This window comes from Protopterus annectens, chromosome 6.part0, assembly GCF_019279795.1.
Source record: "Protopterus annectens isolate FY-2018-M chromosome 6.part0, PAN1.0, whole genome shotgun sequence".
Lineage (NCBI taxonomy): Eukaryota > Metazoa > Chordata > Ceratodontiformes > Protopteridae > Protopterus > Protopterus annectens.
This window is the reverse complement of record NC_056737.1, coordinates 1,531,191,197-1,531,219,039: the sequence shown is the minus strand read 5'-3', so window position 1 is coordinate 1,531,219,039 and position 27,843 is coordinate 1,531,191,197. Positions and strand designations below refer to the sequence as shown.

Genomic DNA, 27,843 nt, shown 5'->3' with positions numbered 1-27,843 from the left:
ATGCTAACAGATTAGTATTACAAAATTTGTACTGGGACACAGAAGGAAACAGTGTAGTAAGCTGTTCATTGCCAGAAATTCCTAGCACATTGCCCCAGAAATTCCTAGCACTTTACAAATCTAATCGATTACCACATGCAAGTTTAACTAAAGATAGAAGTTTAAAGTGGGCAGACCTAGGAAAAAGGTCACAAGGTGGGAAAAACGGACAGAGTTAGAACTCTCTGAACAAGGAGTACAAAAGCAGAAATTAAATTGGATAACAGACACACCCAGCTGTGCACTCACAGGCAAGTAAGGATAGCAGAGTAGCACTCTTACTAGAGGAAGAGAAAAAAGCCTTACGAGACATACCAGAGACACTCTGGTCAACAGGGAAATCAGATGTAGGACTTACTCGTACAGCAGGACCAGTTACTATCACGCCAAAATCAGCATTTAGACCTCAAAAGAGACAATATCCCTTAAAAAAGGACGCAGAAATAGGAATTAAACCTATAATAGCAGCCTTACTTAAGGAAGGAGTCTTGATAGAATCTCCTGATTCACCATGTAATACACCCTTATTTCCTGTTAGGAAAGCAAATGGAAAATGGCATATGGTCCAAGATTTACAAGCTGTAAATGACGCAGTTATACCCAGGGCACCTACGGTGCTAGATCCACACACTTTATTAAATGATTTGAAACCTCAACAGAAGTATTTTTCTGTGGTAGATATTAGCAATACATTTTTCTCAATACCGATACACCCTGACAGCCAATATTGGTTTGCATTTACATTTCAGGGGAAATGGTATACATATACGAGACTACCACAGGGATATTGTGAAAGTCCAACAATATTCGCACAAGAAATGGCAAATAACCTGGCGGGATTTATCCCACCGAAAGGCAGTCAGATTTTACTTTATGTAGATGACTTTCTGCTGGCAGCCCCCACCCAGCAAGAATGCAGAGAGGATACCATAGCATTATTACAATTTTTAGCCACTCAAGGACACAAGGTAAACAAAAACAAACTGCAACTTAAAAAAAAAAAAAAAACAGGTCAAATACCTGGGATATGTAATATCCAAAGAAGGCAGAATATTAAATAAAGACAGAAAAACAGCAATATTACAAGCACCTAAACCAACTACCAAGAAGGAAATGATGTCCTTCCTGGGTACTACTAACTTTTGTCGGAGTAGGATTCCAAACTATGCCTTGGAATCTGCTCCACTGACTAACTTGATATTCAAAAAGCCGATGGCAGCACAAGATTTATTACAGTGGACACCAGAAGCAGAATCAGCTTTCTGCAAACTGAAACAACTGATAGCTTCTTCCTTAGTTTTAGGATTACAAAACTATCATAAGCGATTTTTCCAAACTGTAGACTGTAAGCAAGGGTATATGACATCAGTGTTAACACAACAGCATGGGGACAAACAACGCCCCATAGCTTACTATTCATCACAGCTAGACCCAGTGGCGCGATCCTTGCCCCACTGTGTACAAGCAGTAGTCGCAGCTGCAATGGCAGTGCAGGCTTCAGCCTCAGTAGTATTGTTCCACCCTCTCACATTGAGTGTCTCATGCAGTCGCGATTATTTTATTGCAAGAAAAAGTAGCATATCTTTCTCCTGCTAGACATCTTTCCTGTATGACTATACTGTTGAGCCAACCTCATATGACAAATGAACGATGCACAACTTTGGATCCGTCGATCTTGCTCCCAACCCCTGCAGATGGCAAACCACATTGCTGCCTGCAGGCGATTGAGCAGAAGGACATTACCTCAAAAAAAAAATCTCACAAATGTTCCCTTGGATAATACCGAGGTGACATACTATGTAAATGACTCGTGCAGGAGGGGTCCTACAGGACAAAATCTAGTACGGTTTGCAGTAGTTTCTGATACCGAGATTTTAAAAGCAAAGTCTTTACCACGCAACTTATCTGCACAAGCAGCAAAATTAATTGCTTTGACAAGGGCATGTACCTTGGCAAAAGGTAAAAAAGTGAACATTTTTACTAACAGTCAGTATGCTTTTTCTACTGTACATGTTTTTGCGCAGCAGTGAAAAAATAGAGGAATGATAACATCTATTGGTAAACCAATTAACCATGCGCAATTCATTTTAGATTTGTTAGACTCTATTCAGTTACCTCAAAAAGTAGCTATTTACAAATGCGTAGCTCATACCAAGCAACAGGATAGGATTTCAAAAGGTAATGCGAGGGCTGATACAGCTGCAAAACAAGCAGCTTCAGAAGTTTTTCTTTTGAATGAGGAACTACAACTATCTGAGATTTTAGACTTAGAAATGTTAAAAACAATGCAGACACTTTCTACAAATGTAAAAAGACAAAAGTGGATAAAACGAGGAGCAATCCTTGAGAACGGACTGTACATCTCCAAAAAAAAAAAAAAAAAAAAAAAACCGATTATACCATCTAACTTGTTTAAATATGCAGCTTTGTTGAGCCATGGGCAGTGCCATGTCTCAACAGGGGGGATGGTACAGTTAGTGAAGTGAGTGTTTACGACGTATGGATTTACAAACTACACAAAACATGTTTGCGCAGCATGCCATGTTTGTAACTAGCATCATGCACAAGGGGCATTGAAACCTAAGCAAGGGAGTTTCCCTATACCACCGTATCCGTTCCATACTATTTGTATGGATTTTATAGAGCTGAACAAATGCGAAAATAAGAAGTATTGCCTTGTCATTATAGATATGTTTTCCAAATGGGTGGAAGCTTTTCCAACTAAAAATCTGGATGCAGCTACTGTTGCAAAAGTCCTCATTAAAGAAATTATTCCTAGATTTGGCATACCGGAAAAGATTTATAGTGACAATGGCACACACTTTGTAAATCAAACTATAAAACAACTTAGCCATTATTTCGGGATCTCTCTGAAAAATCATTGTGCATACCACACCCAATCTGCAGGATTAGTAAAGAGGCATAATGGGGTTTTGAAAAACAAGCTTAGAAAATTGATTAGTGAGACACAAAAGAACTGGGTGCACTGTTTACCTCTGGCACTGTTGAGCATGAGAACTGTTCAAAAGGAGTTAACCCTTTTGCATTTGGAAGTTCTGTTTGGGAGGGCGTATTATACACCTCAATGGAAACCTCTCATGCCTGCAGAGCAAGAGGCTGACAGTTCACTTGCAGGGTATACGAGGCGATTTTTGAATAACAAACTTTTGCAGTTAAATTCTGTTTCAGATAAAGAGCAAACAAGACCATCGGAAGCAGCAGTAGCCCCAGGCACATGGGGTCTGGGTAAAGGTGGTGAAGAAAAAGAACTGGAGTTCTCCAAAGTGGGAAGGGCCGTACCAGGTACTACTGTCGACACCCACTGCAGTCAAGATCGCAGAGCGAGCGTCCTAGATTCATTTGACACACTGTAAACTGGTTAAGAACTTTGAACTGGACAAAAACCTTGTTACTGTTGTACAACAAAAACAAAATGACCAGGTATAGAGCAAACAGAGATGCAGAACAACTTCAGAAAACTTGCATAATTATTCTGGTAGTTATACTGATAACATTGATCTTTTTGTTGTGGCCTTTCTTTTTTCCAGCCACAAAAGTTGAACTGATTAAACGTGATGAGCCGACCATACACTGGCACCCAAACTTTAATACTTATCAGGCAATTACACGTGTGTATGCTGAGACTTTTAATGTTTAGAATTGCTGGATTTGCACAGCCATACCAACAGCATACGGGGGGTTATTGACTGCAGTCCCCCTAGGGGTCAATGAGACCTGGGAAAATTTGATTTATGACAACATAGCTATTAAAGCATATGATAAGGTAGCACTGCATTTGCCTGTGACACAAAAGGGAATTGTATGTTTTTATAAGAATGACACAATTCAAGTGGGTTGGAGCAGGTGCAATGTGACTGTACATTACAAATGTTATACCAAAGCAAACAAAATGGGTACAGCTTGTAATTCAAATTATGACTCATTTCTTGCGTCCATGCATAAGACTATTGAACAAGTGCAATGTAATCCTGTACTTTTTAAACAACTATCTGTAATAGATAGGAAAATGTTTCATGCAGGGCAGCCATTTCATAACAAAGTCACTACTAAGGTAGAGGATTGTTATTTTGTGTGTGGTAAGAAAGTATATAAATGGTTACCTGAGAATTGGTCCGGCAGTTGTTTTTTGGGGTACCTGGTCCCGGCCATATAACACACTGCAGTTTTGCCTCAGGAAAATATTCGAAATACCCTAGATGTGGCCAAGAAAGCTGTCAGGAAGTCTGAAAATCCAGTGGGACAGATCAAGGCGGGCTGGAAAGACCATCATACTGTGGGTACCAAACTGATGCACATGGACTTGAGTGATGCTGTCATATCGTGGGCAGGTATATTACCTGCATATGGCGCAGTGAAATCGATTTGGGAGCTGCGAAAACTGTCTAAACTTCTCGAAGTAATGAGTAATGCAACTTTTTCTGCTCTTGAATTGATAACTAATGAACTGAATGCTATGAGAACTGTAGTGCTCCAGAACCGAATGGCTCTTGACTTCACCCTAGCGGCGAGAGGTGGTACGTGTGCTTTAATCAAAGAAGAGAGCTGTGTGTATATACCAGATCATCAACATGAGATAAACGACCACCTTGAGGTGATACAGCAAGTGTCGGCCATGAACAAACCAGGCCCAAACCCTCTGACGGACTTTTTCCAAAATTTGTTTGTGGTGGGGTGGGGTTCCATCCTAATGAACATCCTGATTGCCATTTGTGTGAGATTACTCCTATTAGGAGCATGTATTTGTTGTGGTATCCCCTGCATGAAAACGTTAATCAATCAGTTTCTGAGACTTTGTATCAAAGTACTGAAATTGAAGAATTGTTAAAATGTGAAACACTTTCATAAGTTGAAACTGAATGACTTTCTTAACTGCAAATCCTGAATAAAAGAGGTTAGGAGAAGAAGCAAACTATTTATTCTTTTAAAAATAGAATTAAAAAGTATTAACAGGGGGGAAATGTCAGAAAAATACATATTAATGTGTGCATGCTTAATGCTAATTAGAAACTAAATAAGTTAACACGTTTTTATTCTATTTTATATGCACTGTTTTATATACAGTTGAGTTTTATGAGACTGAAAAGATGCTTTTTGAAACTGCAGTGTGCTTTCTGAAAACTTGCAAGATGCCCTCTGACCTAGTAATTGCTAGCACAGCAATATTCATGTTTATTGCCTTTTGGAAATGTACTTGAGAAGCAGATGATTATCTGCCAGGTCAGGAAGAAATGAATGAACAATGCTATATTCTGTAAATGTAATGATTTTAAACAATCAGCTCTGTTCTTAGTATGAGAACATACACAGCTGTAGAAGTTGGAGATAACATAGACAAAGGACTGTTAGAGAAATGAACTGCAATCTAAATGAACTGCAATCTATACTTGCTTTGTGCTCAAATTAGCCATAGTACCTTGAATGGTAACATTGCATATATCTAACCGGTGGTAGCCAAGACCACGTTGTTTTTATTAGGAAGTTTCTCACAAAAATTTACAGTACCAGCAAAAAATTGTAAAAACAATTACTACAAAATGATGATGACAAAACTTGTGATTCACTACGTCAGCTTGGTAGGCAATGTCTTATTAAAAAAGGTATAAGAATACCTGCATTTCCTGATTCTAGTTAGACAAACTCTGTATTAGCATGTTTTTGTCTCCTTGCTGCAAGATTAAAGTGCCTTAACCTGAACCTACCGTGTTTTGATCATTTTTAAAGTATATTTTTCCTTTGACATGGAGGTAAGTGTCCATCAATTCCAGGGATACCAGAAAAGCTTGAGGAAGCAACAGAGGTGAAACGTGTCTGAAGAGAACATCATGAAAAGGGATCCTTGAAAAAGATGTTGAGAAATGACAGGTCTATAATGGAACTCCACAAGCCCTCCTTCATGGGAACCAGAAATATCCTGGAATAAAAGCAGACTCCCTGCTGAGACAAGGAGACAGGATGTGTTGTTCCCTGTACCATCAGATCCTGAAGAACTAAAAGAAAATGATATACAGGATGCTGAGGAATGCCCGAGAAAGGAGGAAGGGACTTCAAGACTTTAAAATAGCCATTTTGTACAATGGAAAGCACCCAAGCATCCATGGTTTTCTGTTGCCAAACAGGAAAAGAAGAGAGTCAACTTGAGGGATACCGGAATCTGGCTGAGGGGTAGTAGTGTCTGAATGTGAAACAGAAGCATATTTGTCAAGGAAAGGAGGCTTTTAACCCTTAGAACCCTGTGTAGGCTTGTTTTCAGAAAAGCCCTTCTTCCCTAGAAGGCTGTTTATACTGCTTATAAACACAGGAAGGCTTTGAGAATTTCTGTGAAACTTAGGAACAGGAGAGACAAAGATTTGTTTCAAAACCTGCATAACTTTACCCTTATCCTGAATGGTCTTAAACAACTCAACAACACAGCAGTGCCAAAGAGATTCTGATTGTCTAAGGGAGAGTCTAATAATTTGGCCTTGATGTCTACAGGCAGAGAATGGAAGTGCAGCCAAGAATACCTCTTCACTACAGATCCAGATGCAGTCACCCTAAAGGAGGCATCAGCAGCATCATAACTGCATTTAATAGTGTGTCAAGTTACCAGAGGACGACAGCCCTTTTCTTATCCTGTGATTCAGGTGCATCAGCTAGAATATCCCCAAGTTGGGTCAGAAGTGCCAGGACATACATAGTCATATGGGTCTGTTAATAACAGCCTTGGAAGCTAAAGCAGCAGAGAAGGTAAGGTAAAAACTCAGAAGTGGACAACAGCTTGGATGGTTTATCAGCAGGATCAGAGGAACTTTATAGAAACTCTCCAGTTTCTTAGGGACAGGAGGTTGTGAATCAGGGGCCTGAGAAGCTGCAATGAAATTATTCAAAAAGGTATCAAGCACTGGAGGGGATTGCAGAAGGACAAGGAAAATCTATCTGCAAGAGCTCATTGCACTTTTATGAATGTCAGGAACCTGGAACACTCCCACAAAGTGTTCCATCATATGAATCAGCACATCCCCAAAGGATAATTCTTTTATAGGTGAGTCAGGGGAAAGTGAATCCTCTCCTTCAGACCCCAGGGCAAGAAGAAAATAGATCTGACAAGAGTAAGCCAATAACTCCTCATCGCAGGAATCGGATTCCCTAAGACATCTGGAAGGAGTGGAAGACTGAGAAACAGAAGCGGGAATAGAAAATCCTTGAGGAGTCATTAAAAAGCCCCCGATTTAAATCCTGCCACTCTTTGTAGGGATCCTTAGCCACAGGGGTCACATGCTTAGACTTCTGCTTCTTTTTCAAAGGAACATCAGCTTTAACAAATCTAAGGCCCCTGCTTAGCTTCAATGACGGTATCAGGCACCTCTTCCTTAACAAGTATTTGGGGACTCCTCCTAGGTCCATCTGAAATAATCAGCCACAGTTTCCCCTCCACATCTGCAACAGATGTAGACACGCTTCGGTGGATATGCAGGTGGACAGCTCCTTCTTTGCCTCCAGCTGGTTCTTGGCAGAGGGAGCCGTTAGCACTGGGTGGTCCTTGGACTTCTCATCCAACCTGATGGAAATGTCTGGTGGAGAATGGACAGCTGCTTGATCAGTACACCACTTTTTGACCCTTTTGAGCAGCGGCTGAATGTCAGGTGGATAGTCGGTTATGGTACCCTGAGCTAAAAGCTTCAACTGCTGGTCCTACAAATAAACAGAAAGAGACAACAGATGACGTGAAGTGTCTTAGGGACAGAAGCCTGGCAAATCCCACACTACATATGGTTGTGCGTAGCACTCAAACAAAAAAGGCACTTTTTGTATCTAGCTATAATGGAAATCTGCCTGCCACACTCACATTTTTCCTTCCTGTATGACATATAAACTAAAGGAAAAAGAAAAAAGGAAGGAAGGAAGAGACCCAAATGGGGCACATCTTTAGAAGGCTAAGAAGTAGAATCCACTTGGTGAATGGTTTGCAGACCAAACTCAAAGGTAGCGTACAAACTGGCAGCAAAGATGTTCCAAGGATTAGGTGCTTGGACTTTAGATAAGTACCACATACCTTGCACGTAGGACATACTTATGATGCACAGTGCCTGGAAGGTGTAAAGGGTTTGATATGTTAGCCAGGCATTCAGATATCCCAACTGTGAATAATACTGCAACAGTGATAAGGAAGGACATGGTAAAGTTACAGCCAATCTGCTACCTGTAAATACTCTAGGTCTGGGAACCTGATCAGAAAAGCAGTTTGTTACAATGATTGCACTTAGTGTAAAACTATCAAAACAGATTTGCATAAAATGTCTGTTGAATTTGTGTGTATTTTTCACATGACACACCTACTATAGTAATACTTGTAGTACTTTCTGAACCAGTGTATTCAACTAAATTATACTACATAGTTCTTAAATATTAGTGTGCCTCTTTAAAGGTAATGCTAACAGTACTGTGCGTCATGTGACCTTGCCTTCCCAGTTGGTCTTTATTACACGTTCATGATGTCAACATCTACAATTCACTTTCTTTTTTGGTAATATTTGACACAGAATATATACCGTCTAGTGCATATACACTGCAAGCACTATATTCTCAAGTTGTTCTTTTGACCTAAAGTTGAAAGTAAAATCCCCATAGTCAGATGGCATCATTTCTATCTTAAAAAGGCTCAGTTCACAGGCAGCACAGCATGGATGGAAATGGTGGTAACACAGTAGCATATGCAGCAAGAAATTGGGGGGGGGGGGGGGAGTCACAGCTCACCCATCTTCTTCTTCTTTTGATTTTTTCCAGTTAGGGGTCACCACAGCAGATCACCTGTCCACTCATGATTGGCAGTGGAGTTTTTACAGTGTCGAGTTGCCAGCCCGGCACCCAACCTTCCACAGAAGGCACACACACGCATGCGCTCACACCTAGGGCCAATTTAGTGTGTCCAATCCACCTACAGCATGTCTTTGGGATGTGGGAGGAAACCCACGCGACCACAGGGCGGACATGCAGACTCCACACCGAGGATTAAACGGGAGAACCTCTTACTGTGAAGTGGCAACACTAACCGCTGCACCACCTCGGCCGCCCTGCAGCTCACCCATCATCTAAGATCAGATCTTATAATCTAAATAAAAAGTAGGGTTACAGTAGATCCAGTCCATTACTACAAAATGTCATGCGAGATGTATAGTTTGGTTCCAATGAATAAGCATCACTAACACACTCACAAGAAAAAAAGAAAAATGCTTGAAAAGTATTATGTGGAATAAGGAAAAAAAGACTTGCAAGAACAATCAATGGACAGAAGGTGTGAAAACGTCAAAGGGTAAGTTTTATCAAACAGCATCAGAATCACAAATAAAATTATGAGGAACTGGTAAATAAACAAGTTAAAAACTCAGGTTACACAGAGAAGGGCTCAATACTGAGTCTCATACAAACCCACAAGTCCTAAGTTCTTCTGATGTAAAAAGTACTTTGCTATTTCCTTATAAAAGCTTAGCAGTCCCATTACTGTATTAAGCATATTAAATGCTTAGACAGTCTTTCTCTTAAAAGCAACAAAAATCTAAAACAAATTAGCAACAAATCCTCTAATAAAAATATGGGCATCTACCGCATAAGCTGTGAATGCCACTGTAGTTCCCCATTCTATTTACATCTGATTAATCAGGTTAGAATGAGTGTATCCATCAATATATGATGGAACCTGTTCTATTTGTGCAGACGTGCAAATTCAGTTAGATTATACACAACTACTTCAACTGATTAAATACTAATTTGAAACTAAGTAGCACAAAAAGAGACAGCAGTGGAGAAGAGCTCACCATACAGTGTGTTCTCTGCTTCTGTTTTACATATCTGGAAGTTCAGTATATAAGTGTGGACTAAGAGGAGTCTGTATCAAAAAATGACAACTAATACATTAACAGAGGAATGGAACAAATCATACACCATTAATTCTAGTAGTACAATAATTATTACCAGTTAATACATGTTATCACTGTAGTCTAAAGAAGCCTGTCACATCACAACATGCACAGGGATACAGAGGTAAGCACAGCAGCTATGCAGAGTGTAAGGGATAGTACCCATCACTGGCTGTGAGAATGTCATCAATGACTCAAGACAAATACACCAGTTTAGACGTTCATACCTTCTTATTAAAGATTGTAGACAAGGGGACCACTGAGAAGATCAGTCACATTAACCAAAATTGGTGGGAGGCTTAAAAATAAATATCCATTTGTTAACAAGGTAAGCTCATTTAGACACATACAATCCCTTGGTAGGGGTGGCCAGCAAACAATGTCTAGTTAAGTGACTTGCTCACAGTCACACAGTGGGCAAATGAATGTTGAGGAAATCAAACCCTGTACCACAGGGACTCCAACTCACAGACTTGTAATGTTCTCATAAAGCAGATTTTATCCACATTCCTTGGTGAAACTTGCAATCCATCCATCCACAGATACTGAGACCAGAGATCTTTTTTATGAGGAAACGGTGAGATGCCTCAATCTGGTTCAGATGCTTAGTGAGGTACATTATGATGGGTACATTATATTCAATGATGTGCCTGACAGATAATGAATAAATTGAGATTATAATTTCTTTGGACCTTGAGGAGATACCATGAAAGATAGGCTTTGTAAGGGAAACTGATTTTCTAACCACCACAGTGATGTGATGGACAAAATGAGTCTTATCAACTTATGTACTCAAGTCTCTGATGAATGTGTCAAAGTTGAATGGAATGTTATCTGTATGGTAAGCAGTGCTGATGGCAGATTTACCAAAAGACACTATACTGTATTTCTTGGCGTTGAGGGTAAGACCATGAGTAACAAAAACTAAGCACTGTTTGGTCTAGCCTTTGCTGGAAAATGTGAGTATCAGAATGGGATTCGATAACTGCCCCCAGTTTGCAATTATCACAAACTGAGTTAGCCATAGTCCCTTCACATTGGCTTTTATGTAAGAGAAATACACCCCTGTTAAAATGCCAGGTTTTTGTGATAAAAAAATGAGACCACAATAAATCATTTCAAAACTTTTCTCACCTTTAATGTGATCTATAATTTGTACAGTTCAATTGAAAAACAAACAAATCTGTTGGGGAAAAAATATAAAAAATAAATGTACAATAAGCTGGTTGCATAAGTGTGCACACCCTTAAACTAATACTTTGTTTTAGCTCCGCTATAATGCATTCTATATCCTTGCAAATAATACTTGTGGAACCAGCAGGCCTGTAATTATCAGGGTCAGTAGAGGGACCACCTTTATGAAAGGGCACCACAGCTGCCAATCTCCACACCTCAGGGACTGCATACTTCATAACTTATAGAGGAATACTAGGCTTACTTCCCTGAAGGGCCATTTCAAGCCTAGTCATCGACCTGAGGTCAGAATCAAACCCTGTACCTTCTGTCTATGAGGCAAATACCTTAACCATTACACCAAACCCACCCATTTTAATTTCAAGGTTATGCAATTTCAGAAATGGGAGAGCACTTTGTTCATTGTTAATTACTAAGGACCTGGGGGGGGGCATTTTAAGTCTAGCCATGCTTCTCAAAGGCGAGAATCAAGCCCTATATCTAAGATAAATATCTTAACCATTATGCAAGTCCCCATCCCACTACTACATAATATGCAGACAGGCTGAGATTAAAGATTTAACAGAGAGGTTTTTCATGGTGGGACTTTATCCTTCTCTGTAGATATCCATGGACACTGCAAGGCCTATGGAAGTAGTACTAGTTTTAATTTTGGAAAGTGCGGCAAGCTGATCTCAACAGTGTGTGTCTGTGTGCAGACGGGAGGTGTGGGTAGCATGAAGCTAGAAGAGAATTTGTCCCCAAGAAAATAAGCAATGTCCAAGGGGTCAAAAAAGAGTGTTCAGTCTGAAATAAGACCAGTACAGAATTGTGGGTTACTTCTTAAGCTTCCTAATATTGTTGAAGGCATTATGGTTCAGTTTTGAATTAGTTACCTGACATTTTCATGTTTGGAGAGACTTACTTCCAATTTTAAATCACTTTTACAATAATGAATTTGACATCTTTTAGTGATAGCTAAGAACTTATCTGTTTATTAATGCAGTATTTTCACTGTATGGGTATGGATGTCTTAATGCCTCTATCCCAAAAGAAAGAGAAAAATTCAGAGATGTAGGAACCAGACAAGGTTTGCCAAGAACTATACCATTTGTGATCACTAAGATTAGTGAATAACAACTGATTGGTTTTGGAGTAATTCCTGAATTTAGGGGAGTTAGTGACCACAGAAGGTCACAGTGAGATGGGTCAGAGTTCATTCAAGAAGGGCTACAACCTCTGATGAGCAGAGGGACAATTTGGTCAAATAATTAATTATTCGGAGTTACTCTGTTATTGCTTACATTTCTGCATTTTTTTGTTTATGAAACATTTTACATTTCACCTGGGCTGAACCTGATATTGGTTAATAATGATCAGTACATTACCCTGATAAACAAATAAAATTAAATAAATAAGAACTCCAAAAACTTTATGGCTTCGCAAGGGACGGCTTGCACCAGTCACCACTGGGCTTCCGGATACTGGCTAAGGCTCTTGCCACCCCCATAGTGCCTTTTAGGCAAGGCTCAAAAGACAAACCCACCTCCTTAGAAAACAAAAATGGAAAAAAACTAAGGGTAATGCTGCTCAACGCCAGAAGTCTAAATCTCAAGATGCAGGCTTTCGAAGCACTCCTCAGTATGGAGAGCATCGATGTCTGTGCAGTAACTGAAACCTGGTTCAAGGCTCCTGAGAGCACCCCAGCTCTACCAGGATATACCTCGTATCATGCATTTCGGCCCCAGAACTTGGGCCGAACCACAAAGGGAGGGGGAGTGTCCATATTCATCAAGGTCACCCACACCTCCAGGTTAGTGGCAACACATGAAGCATCGGAGACCGTCCAGGTGCTACTAACCATAGGCAAAACTGCTATACAACTGGTAGCATGTTACAGACCACCCTCCCAATCTCAGGAACCCCATTCAGCCTTCCTGAAGACATTGGAGGATATGAATGTCTCACCAAATACCATCATATTGGGAGACTTCAACTACCCTAACAGACTGGGTGCATTATTCTAGCCCTAACACCCTAGCCCAAAGGTTCCTGGAATTCATTAACTCGAATGCAATGAACAGCTAGTCACCTCTCCCACAAGGGGAGAAAATATACTAGACCTGATCATCACAAACATGGGGACAAAATGCTCCACACCGGAAGTATACCCCTTCGCTAGTGAGATCTGACCACAAACTAATCACCCTGGATATTCATATCCCACCTCCACCCCCAGCAAAAAAGACTAGAGTGAGAAACTTCTCAAAGGTAGACTTTACACTTCTCAAGACTGAGATGGTATCCTTTAAGCCCCCTGGGCCAGAGGAAACCACATCCCACAATGCTGAATCCTTCACAAATGCTTTCTACGGACATCTCCAAGAATGCATGGATCATGCAATCCCAAATAAAACCAAGACTCTCTCCACCAAGGGCATGCGTCCTGTCTGATGGACCCCAGCCATAAACAAACTGTATAACAAAAGAAGGAAGCTACTGCAAGACAGAGCAAAATCCCACAATGGGAAGGCATCTCTGACCAGCACTAGCAAAAAACTTTGTTCACTCATAAAACATCCAAGGCCAACTTTGAGAGAAAAATCGCTAAAGACACTAAATATAACCATAAGGCCTTCTTCAGCTATGTTAGAAACCTGGGCGGAAACCCTCAGATATGCTCAGAGTTAGTTCATAATGACAAAAAATACACTGAACCCACAGATATTGCTGGCAGACAGGTTCAGTGCAAACTTCTCCCCTCCCTCACCCCCAAAAGAAGAAATAGTTATTCCAGCTGAATGTAACCTCCCTGTCATCTCAGACGTCCAGGTGAGAGCCACTCTCAGCAAAGCTAAAAACACAGCATCTATGGGACCTGACGGTATCCCGGGTTGCGTGCTACGTAATCTCCAAGAGGAGCTAAACCCGCACATAAAAATGCTGTTTAACCTTAGCCTTACTACAGGATATGCACCTGAACCCTGGTGTACAGCAACAGTGGTCCCACTCCACAAAGGAGGTTCCTCTACAGACCCTGGAAACTACCGCCCCATAAGCTTAACCAGCCTGGTCTGCAAAGCTATGGAAAGAATCATTATGGAACTCATTATGGAACTCAAACAGAGACATCAGGGACCTACAGACACTAGACCCTACCCAGTTCGGCTTTGTAAAGGGCAGATCCTGCCTTTTGAACCTGGTTGACTTTTTTGAAACGGTCACTAGAGCCATTGATGAGGGCAAAGCAGTCCATACAGCCTACCTGGACTTGGCTAAAGCCTTCGACACAATACCCTACTCAGGCATCATAGACAAGCTCAACAGCTTAAATGTAAACCCATATGTCACAAGATTGGTTGCAAACTGGCTAAAGGACAGAACTCAAAGTCAAAATTGCTGGAGCTATGTCAGATTCAAAGCCAGTCACAAGTGGTGTCCCACAGGGCTCTGTCCTGGGACCCCTATTGTTCGGCATTTATTTCAGATGTGAAAGCAAACACGGGGGGGTTGTGGCTGACAAAGTTCGCAGATGACTGCAAACTAGGCGCCATAGTCGATACACCAGCTGACACATGCATCCTACAGAAAGGCCTTACTGAGACAGACAACTGGTGCCAAAGTCATGGCCTTAAACTAAATGCCAAAAAATGTATAGTCATCCCCTTTGGGAAAAACAAAGTACCCACAAATTATCACATAGGCAGTAACCCATTCAGTACAGAAAAAGTAATCAGAGACCTGGGGACCCAAGTTGACAGTGACCTCTCATTCGACACCCACGCTGCCAAAGTGGTTAAAAAGACCTTCTACCTTGCCCACCTTATCATGAAGGGATTCACATCCAGATCAAAGGAGGTCATTGTACCCCTATACTCCTCCCTTATCAGGCCCATGATTGAGTACAATGCCCCATTTGGTATGTACCTTACCCGGCACACCTGTAGCAGTTGGAGAGACCCCAAAAGTACCTCACCAAGAGGATCAAGGGTCTCCAACATATGTCATATGCTGCCAGACTAAAGAAACTCCAGCTCTATTCAGTAGCATAACGCCTACTCAGAGGTGATCTATGCCTGACGTACAAGGACATGTCCAATCAGGAATTGATGGACATGCTCCATCTCAAAAAATCCAAATCCATCAGAACCATGAGAGCTAAAGATCTAAACCTCAGCACAAATATGAATAGGACATGCTGGAGGGACAGATTCATAACCCAGAGGCTTCCCACACTCTGGAACAGGATCCCAGTTCATGTTAGGCAGAGCCCCTCACTGACTCTCTTCAAGAGAAATCTTGACGAGTGGATGGAAGATCGTAGGTTTACCCCGGGGGCCATCTCTGTGTCACTACTAGACAGAGGCACAGTAAACTAAATCTATACTTTTGTACCATTACTTGGGGTGGCGAAAGCCACATATACTATGGCTAGGCTTATAAATGCCCTAGGGCAGATAGTTTCATAGTTTAGTACTAGGCTATGTTGCTGATACTATATGTTTGCAAGTACATCTGCAAATACACAAACAGTGAATGCAGACTGGATAAAAGGTTCACAGACTGAAAACAAAATCCAAACGAGGGTCACAGTAAGCTGCCTATCGGGCGCTAGAATCCACCACAACACAAGCACTCAGGTCACTCCACAGCAAGTACAAACATGACACAGTCATTGTCCATGCTGGTGTGAATCACCTGAGACATACCTCCCTGGACTACATGAAAAGAGACATAGAGGAGCTCTCTGATTATGTAGCCCAGGCAGGTATGACCCTGACCCTGAGCAGCATCCTTCCTTCACCAGGAATGATGCCACAACATAGAGACAAGATGATCAGCTTTAACAATTGGCTTAATTTCTGGTGTCATTCAAAGGGGATCCAGTGTCTGCCTGCCTGGGATGACATGCTTGACAAGCCATGCTGCTTCGCAAGGGACGGCTTGCACCCGTCACCCCTGGGATTCCGGATATTGGCTAAGGCTCTTCTCACCCCCATAGTGCTTTTTTTAGGCAAGGCTCAAATTCTAAACCTACCACCCTAGAAAACAAAAATGGGAAGAAACTAAGGGTAATGCTGCTCAATGCCAGAAGTCTAAATCTCAAAATGCACGCACTCGAGGCCCTTCTCAGTATGGAGAACATCGATGTCTGTGCTGTGACTGAAACCTGGTTCAAGGCTCCTGAGAGCACCCCGGCACTATCAGGTTTTACCTCATATCATGCGTTCCGGCCCCAAAACCCGGACCACACCACAAAAGGAGGGGGTGTATCCATATTAATCAAGGATACCCACACCTCCAGGTTGGTGGCAACGCACGAAGCATCGGAAACCATCCAGGTGCAATTAACCATAGGCAAAACTGCTCTACAATTTGTAGCATGCTACAGGCCACCCTCTCAAACTCAGGAACCCCACACAGCCTTCTTGAAGACACTGGAGGGTAGAACAGTATCTCCAAACACCATTATATTGGGTGACTTCAACTACCCGAATATAGATTGGGAACATTACTCAAGCCCAAACTTTCTAGCCCAAAGGTTCCTGGAGTTCATAAATTCAAATGCCATGGAACAACTAGTCACCGTTCCCACAAGAGGAGAAAATATACTAGATCTCATCATCACAAACATGGGGACAAAATGCTCCACACCGGAAGTATATCCCTCATTGGTGAGATCAGATCATAAACTAATCTCACTGGATATCCACATCCCACCCCCACCCCAAACAAAAAAGACCACAGTGAAGAACTTCTCTAAAGAAAATTTCACACTACTCAAGACTGGTGTGGTATCCTTCAAGGCCCCCCGAGCCAGTGGAAACCACAACCCAAGCTGCGGAAGCACTTACAAATGCCTTCTACGAACACCTCCAGGACTGCATGGATCAGGCAATCCCTAATAAAACCAAGACTCTTTCCACCAAGGGCAAACGTCCAGTCTGGTGGACCCCAGCCATAAACAAACTTTACAATAAGAGGAGAAAGCTGTTACATGATAGAGCAAAATCCATAAAAGAGAAGACACCTTTGATCATTATTAGTAAAAATAAACGAGCACTCATAAAATCATCCAAGGCCAACTTTGAGAGAAAAATTGCCATTGATTCAAAAGACAATCATAAGGCCTTCTTCAGCTATGTTAGAAACCTGGGTGGAAACTCCCAGATATGCTCAGAATTAGTCCAAAATGATACAAAAATCACTGAACCCACAGACATTGCCAACATACCATACTGGCAGACAAGTTCAGTGCAAACTTCACCCACCTCTCCCCCCCAAAAGGAGAGATAACTATCCCCGCGGAGTGCAGCCTCCCAGACATCTCCAATGCGCAGGTGAAAGCTGCTCTCTCTAAAGCTAAAAACACAGCATCAATGGGACCGGACGGTGTCCCCGGCTGTGTGCTACATGAACTCAATGAGGAACTAAACCCGCACATAAGGCAGCTGTTTAATCTTAGCCTTACCACAGGATACGTGCCCAAGGAGTGGCGTACGGCAACTGTGGTCCCACTCCACAAAGGCGGTGCCTCTATGGACCCTGGTAATTACCACCCTATAAGCTTAACAAGCCTGGTCTGCAAAGCTATGGAGAGGATCATAATGGAACTCATAAACAAAGACATAGGGGACTTGCAGACATTGGACCCGACCCAGTTTGGCTTTGTCAAGGGCAGATCATGCCTTTTGAACTTGGTCGACTTCTTCGAAACAGTCACCAAGGCCATTGATGAGGGAAAGGCAGTCCATACAGCCTACCTTGACCTTGCAAAAGCTTTTGACACAATACCCCACTCTGGTATTATAGAGAAACTTACCAGCTTAAATGTAAACCCATATGTCACAAGATGGGTTGCAAACTGGCTAAAGGACAGAACCCACAGGGTTAGAGTAGCTGGTGCCATGTCAGACTCCAAGCCAGTCACAAGTGGTGTCCCACAGGGCTCAGTCCTTGGCCCCCTGTTGTTCGGCATCTACTTCTCAGAAGCACAGGCTAACATAGGAGGACTATGGCTGAAAAAGTTTGAAGATGACTGCAAACTGGGAGCCATAGTGGAAAGTACATCGGACACAGATATCCTTCAGAGGGGTCTCATGGAAACTGATAGCTGGTGCCAGAGCCATGGCCTGAAGTTAAATGCCAAAAAATGTATAGTCATACCCTTCGGGAAAAACAAGGTAACCCCAAGCTACCATATAGGTGGCAATCCACTAAGCACAGAAGAGGTTATCAGGGACCTGGGGACCCAGGTTGACAGTGGCCTTTCTTTTGACACTCACATTGCTAAAGTGGTTAGAAAAACCTTCTACATTGCCCACCTGATCATGAAGGGATTCACATCCAGATAAAGTGAGGTCATTGTTCCCCTGTACTCTTCACTTATCAGACCAATGAGAGTACAATGCCCCATTCGGAATGCATCTCACCCGACACCTGCAGCAATTGGAGAGACCCCAAAAGTTCCTCACCAAAAGGATAAAGGGACTCCAAAATTTGTCATATGCTGCCAGACTGAAGAAACTCCAGCTCTATTCAGTCGCATACCGTCTGCTCAGAGGTGACCTGTGCCTGACATACAAGGCCATGTCCAACCAGAATTAATGGACATGCTCCACCTCAAAAAATCCAAATCTACCAGATCCACTAGAGCAAGCGACTTAAACCTTAGCACGGATATAAATAGGACATGCTGGAGGGATAGATTTGTCACCCAGAGACTCCCTATGTTGTGGAATAAAATCTCGGTCCATGTGAGGCAGAGCACCTCGCTGGCTCTGTTCAAGAGAAATCTTGACCGGTGGATGGGAGATCGTAGGTTTACCCCGGGAATCATCTCTGTGTCACTGCTGGACAGAGGCACAACAAAGTAATGGGCACAGTATTTTTTAACATAAGGGGTGGCGTAAGCCACAAAAACTCTGGGCTAGGCTTATAAATGCCTTAGGGCAGATAGCCTAGTATAAACCTATGAACCTATGAACACAAAAGCAGAGTGAACCAAACAATGACACTAAGACACACAATTCAAGTATAGGACTGAAAACCATTTAAAATTAATGTGAACGCTTTTGCATTCAGAAAATACTGCTTCATCAGACAACATGGCAACACAGGAAAAGGTTTAAATACATCACAGAGCCAATAAAAAACAGTTTAATAATTAACTAATCAATCATAAAAAATATATATACTTTTAAAAATGTATATACATGCATAAATGCATTTCCCACACATCATAGACATATCAACCGTATCTTCCCCTCCCTTAAAATAAAAAATAAAAACCCTTAAACAATCTTCTTGAAAAATAACATTATTTTAAAAGACTCCTGCCCTTAAGGGCGGTTTTAATAGACACCCTATCACTTAAACCATGTCCCCTATATGCTCCTAAGCAAATTATCCACCTCATTTCTGATGTTTCAGTCAGGGTTCTAATATCACCCCCTCGCTCATTTATTCTAATGGTCTCTATAGCCAAAAACCTAAACTTATGTGTGTCATTGTTCATCATCACATGTTGGTGGTGGATATTGTGCTGATACTGTATAAGTGTTCTCTCACCCAGTCATGTAGTTGTCTATCAGTTTTGCCTACGTAAAACGATAGACATACTACAAAGTAAGCCAGACAGACTAAATGACAGGTATTGCAATCAGCTTTCACCTTGAAGCTGAACTCCTTGCCTGTATTAGGGTGTAAAAAGTTGCTAGTCGAATCTACATAATCACAACATCTGCAATTGGAGCATGAAAATGTACCATACTGGTTTCCAGGCTCTACTATGTCCTCACCAATCCTAGGACAGCATAACGTCCTTTTCAATGATTTCTTATTTTTATACAAAAAATGTGGCCTCTCACCAACTGCCAATGTTTCTCTAAAATCTGAGTTATCTGCCTAACACTGCCTGAATAAACTACAGGTACCCTAGTACAAAAATTATTCCTATAAGCCCTTGTCGGTGCATCACCTGCCCCCCAGGGACCCTCTAAAGAATAAGGTTTCCCTTGTGTAGATCTATATTCAGGTATAGTATTCAGAATACTAACAACCTCATCTACTTTATATCCTCTGTCTCTAAACTTACTCTTCAGAGAATTCAATTCATCTGAGAAACCTGTTTCGCTGGCATTCAATCTGGATGCCCTCATGCCCTGACCTCTAATAACATTCCTAAACATACGTGTAGGGTGCATGCACCGTCGATGTAAATAAGTGTTCTTTTAACACATCTTCCTATATACCTTCATATCTATAGTATTGTTAATCATCCTTTTAATTACAGAAACGTCCCGGAACTCTATCTGGCTGACTGATTTATTCATACTAAATCTCAGGAAAATAGTAGTGGTACTTAGATACTCATGAAATACCACAAGCTGTTCCTCAGTCTCTTTCCACAACATAAATAGTCAACAACTCTATGATGCCACAGTAGTCAGGAAGTCCTTCTACGTGGAACACCTCATCATAAAAGGGTTCTCATCCAGAAAAAAGAGGTCACTGTTTCCCTCTACTCGACACTCATTAGACCCATTAGAGAGTACAATGCCCCTTTTGGAATGTACCTCACAAGACATCTGCAGCAGCTGGAAAGGCCACAGAAGTACCTCAAAAAGAGGATTACTGGCCTCAAACAAATGCCCTACACTGACCGCCTCAAAAAACTCCAGCTTTACTCGGTAGCTCGCCTACTCCGAGGTGATCTTTGCCTAACATATAAAGCTATGTCAAACCCAGAGCTGTTGGACATGCTACACCTAAAGAAATCCCAATCTCTCCGAGCTACATGTTCTAGGGACCTAAACCTTGTCACCACAATAAACAGGACATGCTGGAGGGATAAGATTCCTGTCCCAGAGACTTCCCATATTTTGGAACAGGCTACTTCCCATACTTTGGAACAGGCTACCCATCTATGTCAAGCAAAGTTCTTCATTAGCACACCAAGAAAAATCTTGATGAGTGGATGGGAAATAGGAAATGCACCCCGGGGATCACTTCTGTCTCTACTCGACAGTGGCATAGGAAAATAACTTTCTTGGGTGGCGTAAACCAGGGAACCTTGTTGGCTAGGCTTACGTAGGCCCTTGGGCTGATAGCCTAGTACGTACCTATGATAAAAATAAATGAATTTTGAATGCACAGAAGTAAAAACAAATCTTTCTTCCGATACAATCATTACAATATTAGCACAGCTATTTGTACTTGACGTACCCATAGCAATGCCATCTTTCTGTAAAAAGAAAGCATCCCCAAACATGAAAATGTTATTCTCAAGTATTAATTCCATCAGAAGGCATACAAGATCTGTAAAACTGGTATCATAAACACTATACTTAGTCAAAAAATAATGCAACATATCAATGCCTTCTTCATTTGGAATAATGGTAAAAAGATTGCACATCAAATGTAACCAATAAAAAATCAGAAACACCATCTCCTCTACCAACACAATTAAATAAAATCATTCAAAAAAATGTTGAGCATTTCTCAGGACAATCTTGTTCCCGTCAATTAAAGGACATAGATTTTTCTCACAAAAATTGACATAGGTTTTGTTTGTGCACCAACCTCTACCTCCCACAATAGGTCTAAAGGGTGGTAGCAGCTGATCCTTATGAAACTTTGGTAAACCTTGTATGTCTGGTATTCTAGGTTCATCAACCACTAAATAATTATACAAATCCAGACCTATATTTCTACACAACAAACATTCATACAGGGTAGCATGCACCCTCCTTATCAGGTTGTCCACATCTCTTCTCTTAAACTTCGTATATGTATTAGGATCACCGAGCATCTGCAACATACTGAATACATAAGAATAATCCATTACGATAAGGCCACCTTTATCAGCTGGCCTCACTACAATAGATTTATTATTCTGTAACGCATGCAAGGCCACTTGTTCATCTCTAGTCAAATTAACAAAAGTGCCCTTATTTATCTCATCAGCAAATAACCCCATAGTATCATTCTCACAAAGTCTTTCATAAACTTCAACAGGATTGTTAACAGGCACATAGGTGCTTGGTTTACAGAACCTATTAACATCGGAGCCTCCTGAATTTTTAAACAATAATTTAAGCATAGCATTTCTTAAAAAACATCTCAAGATCAGTGATAGTGTCCGTTACTGTCAGCTTTCTGGGCTGGTATAAAAGTCAGTCCAAACTATGTTCAAAACTATGGACTGTTCTTCCTTTGCCACATTCTTTTTAGCATCCTGTTGTTTTCTACATTGGTCATCATCTTCCTTTTCATTCTCCCTCTGCTTGCCGACCGCATACCTACTCCAGCCTTCTGGATAAGTAAAGGGAACAAAGGGGAAGATTCAAGCACATTAACTCTCCCTGTGCTCAAACAATCAAAGCCTGTTCTTCATGTAGCAGGCTGTGAAATCACTGAATTACTTGAAGTCGCAGTTTCAGTCTTCCTTCTGGCCCCCAAATCCTTCCCAAGGGCATTCAAGTCAGTCGTCTGCTCTCCAGAAGACTGCTCACTATTGGAAACCAAAGGGGCTGTGCCAGTTTCAATGGCTGAACTAACAGAAGTAATGGATTCAGTGGAGACTTCATTGTTGTGCATCCGTGCAGTACTGGTATCAGTGATGACATCACACTCAGCTGACCGTTCAGCATGAGCTCTTTCCACAGTCTTGGGCCAAGTAAAAACATACCTAACAAAATGACTTGTGTTACATCAGGCTAGCTTTTAGCTGTAGACTGAACTCATTACTATGTAGGAGGTTGGCAATCACGATTTATGATCCTTTCTGCTTTTTATGTATACGTGGATTTCTATGGGTTAAAGCTGTTATTGAAAAATTGATCTGATGTAGTCTAGTTGGATGACGAAATGCTTATGAATTAAAGCTACGTTATTCCTGTGACTAAGTCTGTTTGTGTTTGTTTCTTCATTGCCTTCATAGAAGAGGGAAGAGGGATTAACATCTGACGTTTTGGACTGTTTATTACTGTTGCTTAATAATGTAATATTTTAAGTGTTTTTATTTTTAATTTTTCACAGATAGTCTTCTACTTTAACACTGGGCACAACTATGTCCTCCCACCTCTGTTGTGGTTTTTGTACTTGTTCGTCCTGTGACTCACTTTTTGTGATACAAAAGGTTACTAAATGTGAAGCAGACTTATCAGATACATTGGTGATCTTTGTCATTTGATTCACACTATAGTAACACAGATATAGACTAGCAGGGTATCAAATGCAAGTCCAACATTACTGGGCTAAAGTCAAAACGTCATTATGATAATGATGCTAAGCATAATAGTTTAAGAAAAGAGTAGTGTTTCTGAACCAGGATTGGAACCTCTGATGCAGTCCGGAGAAGTCCAAGAGGTAAGTCTGACTCTAGTGCAAGAATGAAACCCTGAGGTCAAAGCACTGTTACTGGAAAGGGTTTAATTTATTATCTGCATCTCACATCAAACACACAGTACGAACACTGCAGCATTTACTGAAAAAGTATATGTAATTTAAATACAGTACATAATTATTATTTTATAATAAACATACTGTCTATATATACAGATCCAGGTGTACAACACAACTGATTATTCTGGATCAATTTGACACTATAAAATCAAGTATGGGATCTATATCCAAGCTTTCTTCAGGTGGCATGTAAACAATGGAAAGAGATGATCAAGACACAAACGTTCTTTTCTACTGAAGGCAACGGTGTGCACTGCCCACTCCTTTGTTTAGATGAGGCATTTTCTTGGTAAAGCCTATCTACATGAGACAGCATGTGTCATCCAAGTGAATACTGGTAACAGTTTTAGCCTATACGTGTTTACCACCTCCCCCTAAGTAACTCTGCTGAAGTCTGTCAATCTGCATTGGCAGTATTCCAACCAATACTGCACACAACAGTGCCTCTGATCCAACTGTACTAAACACTGCATCACTGTTATTCCCTCATGTGAAGTACAGCAACCGTCATCTTCAAATGCTTACCACTTTTGGTAAAAGAAAGGGAAGACAGCTTTATTAAAACTGCTAAAAATTAAAAATTATTTTATCTACTCAAACATACAAAGAAAATAAACAAAAGTCTATCATTTTATAAAAGAAATTATTCTTTCTAGCTGCTTCATCAGTAGTGACGACTACACAGCATCCACTAACAGTAGAGCCTGAATTTTGCCATTTTAAATAAATGCTTCATTTGTGAAGACAAAGATAAGGAACCTCAGGAGTCCTGAGTAGAAATATACTTTTAACACTGAATTTCCAGATAAAAACCTTATTCACCCTGGACAGAACTGCCAAAATAAAATGTCTCAAGAAGATGAATACAGAAAAGTAAGAACACAAACTAACTGCATTGCACCATTTTAACAAACACAGTGAATTATTGCACACAGGAGCTGTGCACACTATATTTAGTCTGTGACTGTGTGAATAGTGGGATTGGTAAACCTGGATCATACTGCTGACATGAGTCATGCATTTGTACAAATATACTATATGCAGCAGTATCAGGATGCAAATGTGCTACAACTGACAGTGCATCATTTAGCCATGAGGTAACTACAGTGTATTAAACACAACTATGTGATCATATACACCAAGCACAAAAGAGTTGTTCACAAACTAAAATTACTTCCTTTGTTTGGAGCTTTTACTGATTTATGGAAGACTTACTGCAGCATATTTTCCTCTTGCTTTATGATAGTTTTAACCAATGCTTCTGCACTAAGTATATGTTTGTTTTTACTGTACTTTAAAACTGTAACCATTGTGGTGTTTGTGCAGTTAGGATACTCAAAAGAAAAAAATTCTACTTGCTTTGGAAACTTGGAACTACTTTGTTTAACCTTTTCACTTGTAACAGAGGATGATTTCGAACTACAGAATCTCGTTTAATGACAATAAGCCATGTAAAAGCTGAAACAGTGACTATGGTTACTGAGCTGGAAAAACAAAAGCTTCCCCTAGCAGTTGCACTGTCACTAGGACAGACAAGGAAATGACAATGGAAACTTTGGCACAGTAAGTGAATACAGACAATTTAATAACTAGATTTAGTGCTATGGTCTTGAGAAATTAAATAGTAGACTTGAGGCATACTCAAATTTTTATCAGATTATCAGAGAAAGGTTTATATGGCAGATTACAAAACTGATTTTACGCAAAGATATAGTTGTATGCGTAAATGCAATATGAAGCTTTGAGAAGCAGTGCTCGTTTTTAAAGCTGTTAGATAACGACATGCTTAAATGTAAAATATTAAAAGTTGTCATTAACACCATGCACTGAACTTACTTTTGCTTTTGTGAAATCAGCAGTAAAGCACATTTTTGGTGGAAAGGTATTAGTGGTATAGTTAGCTATACTGGTGCCCTGTGTTGTTCCCTGATCTAGCACCCCTTTCAGCTTTCAAGCTGAGGAAAAAAGCTTCTCTGCACTGGAGTGCTAAGCACTTCAGTTTAAAAGAAAAAAAATGCTCTTCTTTCCCTTTAGAATTTAGAAAACTGTTTGCTACACCGTAGCAAGCAGCTGCTACAGTTTATGCCACACATGGAGTGCTAAGCACTTCAGTTCTAAATGCAATACTGTCATCTGAATGCAAGTAATGCACAGCTCAGAAGACCAAAGAGCATCTGCTGAAAGACAGGCCACTACCCACAGCTTCTAAGGCAGAGACTGTGCTGTCCATGATAGTCTGACTGGTGTATGTGAGGAGCAGACCGGTATCTGATCTACTAACTACCTCACTGTCATACAAAGGCAGGACTCGTAAATGTTCCGCCCCACCCCGTGTGCAATAACAGCAGAGCTTGTTTTATTTTTATAAAAAGAAAATAACAGTATCTGGCAGCCTGTATTCCCACTGTCCCTTTAAACTGCATATCAAGGTGGAATTTTATATATACATTACTTAAGCAATATAATGTGCAAACTGGCTATTGATGATGACTAGCAACAGTCATCAAGCTATGTACAGTTTCCATAAAATGCTGGCTGTCGGACAATCTCTCCTCTGCAATACATGCCACTCACATGTTTGTAAATTACATAGCTTGCCACAGCACTTCACATGCATGCCTTGAATCTTCCAGGTATGTCGTAGAAAATGCCTGCAATCTGTGGTGTCTAGCACCTTTATGAATTACATAGGGCATGGCATTTGAGATTTACTGTGTATCACCCCTATGTAATAAAGTACTACTTTTAAGAATATCATCCCTTATCAGTGCATTACCTATAAAAATGATAATGGAAAAGCAGATGAAGTTATCAATATGCCTTGTTAACATACTTACCTGAATGAAAGTGAATTCTCTCCAGTTCAGGGAATTTCCAACTGAAGGCAGAGAGGTAACAGCTAGTAATGACAGAATACCAATGGCTATTATCCCAAATGATAAGTACAGCTCCATCCTCCAAACTTCTTCTTCTACCCAAGCATTCTCTTTATCAGCTTTAACCTGTCAAGAGAAATTGGTCAATGACACAGCTTAGGTAGTGACCTAAAAATATAAAGGCTGCACATTTATTAATTACAGCTGGATTAACTTTGAACAGGTTAGACCATAACTTCTTGAATTACTGAAATATGTAATCTAAATAAAAACACTAACATTTCTTTAGGTACAATTTACAAAAAGAGCAAGGCTACCAAAAAAAAATTAAGGTGACAGTTCGTGTTTTACATCCACTTACAAAATATTGCAGACAAATGAAAGTATACAGCAGTGCAACAATGAGAAAGGAAATGGAAAAAGGTGTTTTGCTTATGCATACCCTTTGCTATAATGCACAGTTGCCTTAATAAGATGCAGTAAAAGGTTGATCAAGTAAAGTCACATTACAGCATGTATATTAGCAGCACTGAGCAAGTTGTTGAAAGGATTGCTAAAGGCAAAAAACAACAATTAGACCATTAAAATGTACGAGACAACAGGCATATTAGAAGGCTCTGAAGGGTGCAACTTTAAAGTTATGTGCTCATAACTATGCATCTATGTTGTACATTTTCATTCTTCCTCAATGACTGGCATGGGATCCCACCTTCAATCTGACTCGGCAGCATACACTAGACTCTTGGATCCAACTCATGAGCTCCTCCCCTCTACTAATAATGCCCCAGTCAACTAGTTGTACTTTAGACAGAGTTTGCTGCCTTATAATCCCCAAAAATTTTATTCATAAGTAAAAGACAGAGCTGGGGCTCAAACCTGGAACAATGGGTTCCACAATACCCACCAGGTCACTCCAGAGGATAAAATGAAGGGGGAAGGAGTTGAGGAAGAACAAAAATGGACAACACAGATGCACAGTTATGCTGAGTACATAACTAACATCTGATGATGTCCTTTTCATTCGTTCATGAATGACTGGAAGAGAGTCCCAGCTATGTGGATCTTGGGTGGCCTCATGGAAGGATATTCCAGAGTGCTGCAGAACCAAAAGCAGCTCTGTTCTGGATTTTAAATCTAGTTTGTAATGACCTATAAAGGTATGAGGGTTAGGCCAAGAAGCCTCTGCACAAATATCATCAACTGAAGTTCTAGACTAAAAGGTGGAAAAGGTAGCCATGGATCTATTAGAATGTGCTTTAGGAGACTTTGGTAGGGAGAGACCTCACTGAGTCTAAACAAAGGAAATGCAATCACAAAGCCATTTGGCTGGGTAGTTTTAGAAACTGGGGACCCCAATCTATTAGAGAAGACGG

The 27,843-nt window shown here is 40.8% G+C and overlaps 1 protein-coding gene across 1 annotated transcript in view; it reads right to left on the bottom strand.

Moving 5' to 3' along the window:
- The window catches only part of STEAP3 (STEAP3 metalloreductase), a 546,886-nt gene that overhangs the window by 43,189 nt on the left and 475,854 nt on the right, over positions 1-27,843 (bottom strand). The window contains exon 4 of the mRNA XM_044074992.1: positions 26,432-26,596. Coding sequence (XP_043930927.1) covers positions 26,432-26,596 — 165 coding nt within the window. The remainder of the gene's footprint in view (positions 1-26,431; positions 26,597-27,843) is intronic.